Source organism: Mizuhopecten yessoensis, unplaced genomic scaffold, assembly GCF_002113885.1.
Source record: "Mizuhopecten yessoensis strain PY_sf001 unplaced genomic scaffold, ASM211388v2 scaffold11061, whole genome shotgun sequence".
NCBI lineage: Eukaryota > Metazoa > Mollusca > Bivalvia > Pectinida > Pectinidae > Mizuhopecten > Mizuhopecten yessoensis.
The window spans coordinates 285,404-294,992 of NW_018408859.1; the positions used below are offsets into that span (position 1 = coordinate 285,404).

The 9,589-nt window shown below is 37.0% G+C and overlaps 1 protein-coding gene across 1 annotated transcript in view; it reads right to left on the bottom strand.

Moving 5' to 3' along the window:
• LOC110465205 (fasciclin-1-like) overlaps positions 1 to 9,257 on the bottom strand; it is a 29,928-nt gene extending 20,671 nt beyond the window's left edge. The window contains exon 1 of the mRNA XM_021520875.1: positions 9,113 to 9,257. Coding sequence (XP_021376550.1) covers positions 9,113 to 9,250 — 138 coding nt within the window. The 5' untranslated portion in view covers positions 9,251 to 9,257. The remainder of the gene's footprint in view (positions 1 to 9,112) is intronic.
• Between the last annotated feature and the right edge of the window lie 332 nt (positions 9,258 to 9,589).

The following is a 9,589-nucleotide window of genomic DNA, read 5'->3' on the forward strand; positions in this document are numbered from 1 at the left end:
TATATATCAAGTGTGACCTTATACTTGACCTTGGATCCCTGAAACACTACGATGACCGAAGTATACTCATACCTGACCTTCGTGTAAAGTTTGACCAAAATCTGTCAAAGAATGAAGTTGTTAAGTGTTTTATGTTGAATCGGGACGGGACGGGACTGACATGGGCAACACTATATGCTCCCTTCCATTTTATGGAGGGTTGTACCTTTGTATAAAGATTGACCAAAATACGTGAAAGAATGAAGTTGCGAAGTGTTTAAAATGAATCAGTTGATGCTTTTCTATATATAGCAAGTGTGACCTTAGACTTAACCTTGGATCCCTGAAACACTACGATGATCGAAGTATACTCATACCTGACCTTCGTGTAAAATTTGACAAAAATCTGTCAAAGAATGAAGTTGGTAAGTGTTTACAATAAGTCGGGACGGGACGGACATTGGCAACATTATATACTCCCCCATTTTATGGAGGGTTGTACCTTTGTATAAAGTTTGACCAAAATACGTGAAAGAATGAAGTTGCGAAGTGTTTAAAATGAATCAGTTGATGCTTTTCTATATATAGCAAGTGTGACCTTAGACTTGACCTTGGATCCCTGAAACACTACGATGACAGAGGTATACGCATACTTGACCTTTGTGTAAAGTTTGATCCCCTCCAATTTATGGAGGGTTGTACCTTTGTATAAAGTTTGATCAAAATCTGTCAAAGAATGAAGTTGGTGAGTGTTTACATTGAATCGGGACGGGACGGACATGGGCAACACTATATGCTTCCCCATTTTATGGAGGGTTGTAACTTTGTATAAAGTTTGACCAAAATCTGTCAAAGAATCGATTTGCTAAGTGTTTACATTGAATCTGGACGGAACACGCATGTGCAACACTATATGCACCCCCCCCCCCATTTTATGGCGGGGGCTTAAAAAAGAAATATTTGAAGTTATTTTACGCGGAGTAAACACATGTGAATAATGCGTGTGACCGTTTAAAACGAACAGAACCAAAACGGAATGTACAAGAGGCCCAATGGGCCTGCATCGCTCACCTGGTATTAATCTCACACTTGTAATCTTAAAAGTGGACTAAAATACAGCTACAGGCAGAATATCAGTGTTTTATTCACAAGAACCTATTAAAAGATTTAAACATGATGCCTGTGTCCTTGAATGTCGAACAAGGACATTAGGTTGAAAATGGGTCAAGGTCATTCATTTGAACAAACTTGGTAGCCCTTCATACCAGCATGCTACAGGCCCAATATAAGTACCCTTGGCCTTTTGGTTATTGAGAAGAAGTCGTTTGAAGATTTTAAGACATCTGACCCCATTGACCTTGATAGTGAGTCAAGGTCATTAATCCCTGCATGCTACATGTCCAATATCAGTACCCTTGGCATTTTGGTTATTAAGAAGTGGTTTGAAGATTTTAAGACATTTGACCCCTGTGACCTTGAATATTGGTGATGGTCATTTATTTGAACAAACTTTGTATCCCTCTATCTCAGCATGCTACTGGCGAAATATCATTACCCTGGGCATTTTGGTTATTGAGAAGAAGTTGTTTAAAGTTTTAACATATTTGACCCCTGTGACCTTCAATATGGGAGAAGGTCATTCATTTGAATAAACTTTGTAGCCCTTCATCTTAGCTAGTTACTGGCTCAATATCATCACCCTGTGCATTTTGGTTATTGAGAAAAAGTTGTTTAATTTTTTTAACCTATTTGACCCCTGTGACCTTGTATATGGGTGAAGGTCATTCATTTGAACAAACTTTGTAGCCCTTCATCTCAGCTAGCTACTGGCCAAATATCATTTCCCTGGGCATTTTGGTTATTCAGAAGAAGTTGTTTAAAGTTTCTAACATATTTGACCCCTGTGACCTTGAATATGGGTGAAGGTCATTTATTTGAACAAACTTTGTAGCCCTTCATCTCAGCTTGCCTCTGGCCAAATATCATTACCCTGGGCATTTTGGTTATTCAGAAGTTATTTAAAGGTTTTTTAAGACAATTGGCCCCGTGACCTTGAATGTAATTGAAGGTCATTCATTTGAACAAACTTTGGTAGCCCTTCATCCAAGCATGCTACTGGCCAAATATCTCCCTGGGCAGTTTGGTTATTGAGAAGAAGATGTTTAAAGTTTTTAATTTATTTGACCCCTGTGACCTTGAAAATAGTTGAAGGTCATTAATTTTAACAAACTTTGTAGCCCTTCATCCAAGTTTGCTTCTTGCCAAATATCGACATCCTATGCCTTTCGGTTATTAAGAAGAAGTCGTTTAAAGTTAAATATTGACGCCAGACGCAGGGCGACGGACGGACGACAGACGCCGCACAACGGCATAAGCTCACTTGGCACTTCGTGCCAGGTGAGGTAATAAAACACATTTTAAAACTTACATTGATTTTATTCAAATCACACTTTTGAAACATAATACAGAATAAGAAATAAAGATAGAAATATTTGTCTTTGAAGTATTTATATTATAGTATGAATTTGATGTATCAAATTAATAACACATTTACAGGACCTATGTATTTGAAGTTTTTTCACATTCAATTGTCCAGAGTTTTGTTTCTTTCCTGGAGTCTTCTTACATAAGGCTTTCTGCAAAAGTATCAATGACCTGGAACATTCACCTGTAAAAAGGAAAAATAAATTTAATGATTTGAATAAAAAACAAATGGTATGCAGAATCCATATTTGATTACATGTATATATAAAATTACAAGAAGACAGATTATCAAGGCCTTTCACTGCTTTACAGCTCTTCAGGAGAAATTATGACTTTATACATGTAGTGCTTTACAATATCTTATTAATAATCGCATAAGTCATAATTAAAAATGACTGCATAATTATACTAATACTGCATAATTATACCTGGTCTTTATTGATAATATACACATACAGACTTATCAAAATTAGACAAAAGTGACTTTTAAAAACAGCTTATTCCATAATCCATATTGAAAAATATGACATGTATAATATGCTTTGCTAAATCTATGAGAAAGTTAGTAAGCTCACCAGTGTCCTTTTCAAAGTTACATTACATTTTTATTCAAAATTTTAATTAATCTTTTGATTAATATATCACCAGAAATCAATCTTGTTGAATGCTTGGTTCAGTACAAAAATATATTGAAAGAAACTATAGCAGTAGCTATTACACATTCATTTTCACATGATATATATTTCAGTATATCAGGTATTGTAGCATAAGGACTTCATTGTCAGACATGTTTGTCACATTTCATCTGACATTTATTAAATTATATGTTGTAATTTTGTTATTACCTAGTTATGTACGGAACTGTAATAAAGTTGTTTCTATTCATTTCCCACCCTTGTTGTAATGATGACCTATGTCCTTATTGACAAAGTTCTTGTGGCTGGTATAGACAGGGTTAACATTTGCATGGTCACCAGATACAGTTATATAGTGATGAGTATTTTCTATGATTTCATAAATCCAGGATTGGCTCATTGCATTTTACTTTCTGTCCTTACTTCCTGCAATGATAGAAAACAAATTATCCATCTTTTTAAAAAAAACTCTAATTTGTTCAGATATGAATTTAATTTAATCTCGTATGATGCACCGTACAAAAAACAATACTTTTGTTTGTTTGTTGGTTTGATTTTGTTTAACGTCCTATTAACAGCTAAGGTCATTTAAGGACGGCCTCCCCTGTGTGTAAGATGCATGCGTGTAGTGTATGTGTGTGTATTTTGGGAGGCTGCGATATGTTCGTGTTTGTCTCCTTGTGATAGCGCGGAACTGATGCCGACTTGATAGTGCTACCTCACTGAAACATACTGCCGAAGAGACCCAGCAGGACCCCCCACCCGGTCACATTATACTGACAACGGGCGAACCAGTCGTAATACATACAAATACAATATGAAACAAAGTGATTTGTCTACTTATTTTGAAATATTTCAATGAAATTGGATCCTTTGGGTTTTTTTTAGTTGAAAGCAACCTGATAATATATATATTCTTTACCAAATTTCACTCCCTAAAACAGAGATTACATGTAAAATGGAAAAGATTTATATAATGCACTGAAAGCTGAATTAACCTTGAAAAATGTGTTTATGTTCATGTTTCCTATAAGGAGCAGTCCTTTTGAAGTATTTGGAAAAAAATGTAGGAAAATCGCCTGTAATGTATTTCTTGCCACTGCTTTTCCTAAATCAAGAAAGCTGGTCAAGGCTCTTGTTAGTACCTGATCAGTGAGAGCATTGGTAAATTGGTTTGGTATCATATCACTGCCTTACGGGGCACATTATTGCATATCACAACTCGTGCTTGTTTTCAGACATTTTATAACAAGCCCCACCCCCCCCCCCCCCCCCCCCTTAAAAGTTCCAAACCTACAGCGAGACACGAACTGATGTCCTACGTGAACAAAAGATTAGTCAGGGGTTTGCTGAGAGTATGTTGAAAAAGTAAACAATCTGACAATTACACAAACGCCTGTTCACTGTTTTGACTATGACACTATATATTTACCTCATCGTAGAAACTCGTCTGCTCGTGTCTGAATGCTTCGGTTCGGTATGGGTCCTTGGGGACACTAACGATGACTCGAGACATTTATTTTCAGTTGCAGTTTTCACACGCTCTTTCGCATCAATTGAAGCTGTTTACACTGACATTTATTACTTATTTCTGAACAAAATCTCTGTCAACAGTCAAGACGGAATAGCTGTAATGCTTCGAATGAAATTTTCAACGTCAAGACCCTAGTGAAGCGTCGCCGTCAGTGTGCTGGGTAATGGTCATAATTGTTCCATCTTGCATGAAGACCTGTTCTGCTAAAGTGATGATGTAAAACTCTGCGTATAGTTTGTTCTATTCAACATGTAAATAAGTGAGTAATAACAATGGAAGCACATACTCTTTCACTTTCAGGCTTCATCAGCAGCAGCTGTCATCAGCTGCGCGATGGTAAACTTCCGGTGTAAACGACTTTCGTTCTTATTTACGGGAGCTCAATATCACATTAAATACGGTTATTTAAATTTAAATAATGGCTGCACTGGATTCTTTTAATTTTTCTTTGACGTTCTTAGTTATTGATAATGATTGTTGATGATACTTTCTAAATTGAAAAGTGGTGTAGTAGGGTTACCGCAAATCATTCTGAATTTTAGCCAACATGCGCAGCCTCCTGCGCAGAGGCACTAAATTTGAGAAGGATCGACCCACCTTAATCAATTTTTTATAAAAAAAAAGTATAACCGGATATGACGCTTTAACAGAATATACTGTAAAATTGGAAAAAAATGATTGCGGTGTGGTTTTTGCGTTAACATAAGTTCATCTCCTCGGATACAAAGACACATATTTGGTTTGTTACGAAGGAAAATCCAATCACTGAAAGTAAAAACATGAAGTGTTTTGTTTTGGAAATAACGACTGTAAACTATAAAAGACAACCGAAGGCGTTAACGTCTGCTAGGTACTTTTGTAACATTTAGGGACGCCGCAAATGGTGTCACTAATATTAAACATGTATTTAACAAAGTTGTGGTATATTTGCAAGCGCTTTCAAAACAATATTGAATAAGAATTTAACTGTGATATACAAAATGTAGTTTACTTACAAATATTTAAATATCTTGCCGAAATTCATATCGAACAAACCGGGTATGAATTAAAACTTGGCGTTAATGTACATACACAACAAATTATTAAATAACCTATCCTTTTTTTAAAGTAAGCAAACATATGGAATAATGCTATACAAATGTATAATGTTTAACCTATTAACACCCAAAAACAACTGTTAATAGGAACAATCAACTCCAACTTGAGTACATATTGATTTTACAATCCGTGTGTTCCATTATCAGGTTGCTACTTACAATTCGATGTATTAAATGGGCAGTTTTCCTTTCAATGTGCTTGTTTATGACGTCGATATAAATGTATATTGAAAACGTCATGATGAATAATTATTTATGACGCAACGTTGTTTGTTTGCAGCAATATTATTGACGACGTCATGTTCATGTCAGTCGACAATAAACACGAGTCGACCCGATAAAGACCTATGGAGGCAGAAAGTCGAAGCGGTCATTCTTTTTATTATTTTCCTCTCAAAAACTTGTTACTTAGATATACTCTACACCATGTTTATGTCCATATGTAAAAAAATCTGCATTGATTTTTTTCTTGATGCTGCATGTATTTGTTGTCGGTTAGTGTAGATACTCAGGTGTATTTATAAATTTTGGCTATCAAATTAGTTGTTCTAGCAAAGACGTTTTTGAACAATCATTAGGCGAGGATTTCGCGAAAGGTTATGGGGACATCACCTATTTGAACAGATCACAAAAACAGATACAGTGCTATCAGTCAATCTATAAAATTATATCACTGAGACGATTGAGACATGATACGACTCCCCCGAAACGCTGTGGTATTGTTTTGTCCTTGCGTGTTTACTCCTTTTCAAGACTTGTACAACTGTGCAACACCTTTAATATCTGGTCATGGAAACGTATTTGTTTTTGTCATTTGAAAAAGAAATTCTTTTGTGGATGTTTTTAGGTAACAAAGTAACTAGTAATTTGTTTTCATGGGTTTCAAACTCATTCAAGTACATTTTCAAACATAAGCAATATCGTGAAAAGATTCCAATCGGCACTTAACTACAAATTCAGAATAAAATTCACATGACAACAAAAGGATATGAAAAGCGGCTGTGATATCAAGTTAACCGGGGAAAACCCGTATCCTTTGACATATCTGCCCTAATGTACTAGTCTAAAACATGAAACATAAGTAACTTGGTTTGGGTTGGTTTGGTTTAGTATTGTTTAACGACCTATCAACAGCTTTGGTCATATAAGGACGGCCTCCTCTGTGTGCAAGATGCATTTGTGTAATGTATGCGTTTGTAATTTGGGAGGCTGCGATATGTTCGTGTCTGTCTCCCTTTGATAGCGCGGAACTGATGCCGACTTTATAGTGCTACCTCACTGAAACATACACCCAGCAGGACGCCCCACCCGGTCACATTATACTGACAACAGTCGAACCAGTCGTCCCACTCCTAATTTGCTGAGCGTTAAGCAGGGGTAGAAACTACCATTTTTAAAGACGTATGTCTCGGCAAGGGGACAGAACCCAAAGCCTTCCTCACAGGGGCGAACGCTCAACAAATGGCCAAAAGTGAGGCATTGTCAAGGGAGACATTAGGAAGAAGAAAGCTATTTAGAAAGAAGAGAACCGATAAGGTCTGAAATTTTGTCGCCTCTTACGATGATGCAATTGGGGGCAGCAGGTGCTAGACATGACATATATTAGGGCAGTTGAAAAGTTGAAATTGTGTTACATCTGAAATGTCCGAACTGTAGTAATGGCACAGATAGTACTTAAATGTGTTGGTGTTAGGTTTGCTCATTTGTCATCAGAAACGACCACAAATATATAACATCATTTTGGATTTGCTACACAGAATGACGGACAAGACAGTTGGCAAGAGATAGAGAGAGAGATACATGACAATATTGTATGAATTTGGCAAATATAATATACACAATATATACATAAGAAATAAAGAAACACAGCTCAAATTTACAAAACAAGAGGCCCAATGGCCCTGCATCGCTTACCTGTTATTAATCTAACCCTTGTAATCTTAAGATTTCATAAGAACCAATTAAAAGATTTAAACATATGACGCCTCTGACCTTGATTGTTGAACAAGGACATTAGGTTGAAAGTGGATCAAGGTCATTCATTTGAACTAACATGGTAGTCCTTCATCCCAGCATGCTACAGGCCCAATATCAGTACCCTGGGCCTTTTGATAATTGAGCAGAAGCCGTTTGAAGATTTTACGACATTAGACCCCTGTGACCTTGAAAGTTGGTCAAGGTCATTCATTTGAACAAACTTGGTAGTCCTTCATCCCAGCATGCTACAGGCCTAATTTCAGACCCCTGGGCCTTTTGGTTATTGAGAAGAAGTTGTTTGAAGATTTTAACATATTTTACCCCTGTGACCTTCAAAGTGGGTCAAGGTCATTTATTTGAACAAACTTAGTAGCCCTTGATCCAAGCATGCTACTGGCCAAATACCATCTTACTAGGCCTTTTGGTTATTGAGAAGTTGTTTTAAGCAAAAAGTTGACGCCGGACAGACGGACGGACGGACGGACGGACGGACGGACGGATGCCGCACCATAACAAACTCACTTGCCCTTTAAGCAGGTGAGCTAAAAAAAACACAATATTTACACTTTCGTTTCGGTTCCGATCAGGGTCCATTTTGGTCACACACAATCTTAACTGTATTGAATTCTCTTTAAATAGTTTATAGTTTCCGTTTCGGTCCGTCTCAGTGATTCGTTGCACCCATTCTTCACGAATACGTCGCATAACGCCATAAATCATTTATTCAGGTTTGTTCAGGTATTTGTTCTGGTTTTCTTCCTGGTTCGTGCGAATTGATGACTTTTCTCTGTTAGAGACAGATCTCTCCGTTTGGGAGACATCTGTTTACAACAAACGACTGTTTATTTCGCAGACGACCAATCACTTTCGGTGACCTATGACCCTTTGCATAGTATCGCTTTAGTAAATTTGTGGAAGAAGGGGCATTTCCGATAAATGCCCCTTAAATAAGTAACCCGGAAGTAAAATAACGTCGTGAAAATTATCTTCGTTTTTGGCACGGCACTTCCTGAATCTATTTCATATAAATTCTGTTTGATTTGAAGCTAGTGTAGACCACAGCTAGGTGCTGGACATGCAACACATATGATATGTGTGTAATAGCAGTAATATACTTTCGTATGAATTTCAAACCAAACTAGCTGATCAACAGTTGGAGTCTAATCTAATTCTGTGGGTAAACACACAAAGGTTTGTAAGATAAGGATTTACATTTCTTTATCATTTAGTTCTCCTTAACAATAAGTAGCATTCCATCGTTACCAAACCTGACTTCAGACCATTAAGATCACTGGGGTCAATACTCGGATGCGAGTAATGTTGACCTAAATATTAACCACCACTTACGTTTATAAACACACCTGGATGATGAATCTCAGGTGAGAAAACGACATATACCAACTTACCTTTCCAAGTCCATTATTTTGTTGTAGAATACTCAGCACAGTTCCCGACCCAGCTCCTTGTCCAGAACAACATTCCAAACCACACAAAACCACTAAAATCACAAAAATACTTCGTCGTGGAGATATGACCGCCGACATTTTAAAATTAAACACACCTGTTTGGGTATCAGGGGCGGTAGCTCTTCTGTTGTTAGGTAGATTGTGACGAATCAATCACCGACATATAAATAGACTGATGACTTGTTAGGTATATGCAGTCATTATCTCGGGTGGAAATGGGTTAAGACGATAGTACGAATCCACAGAGGTTAATTTTATATAGGGGTTGAGCTCAGGTAAGGAATGTGTTACGGGACTATGTATTATTACCACGTTGAATCAACGGGATTTGGGTATTTATTACGACCAATGAGGTTGTGTGAATTGATGCAGTTTAATTTGCTGTTGTTGGTGGAAGAGTTACTGAATTGATCAGAC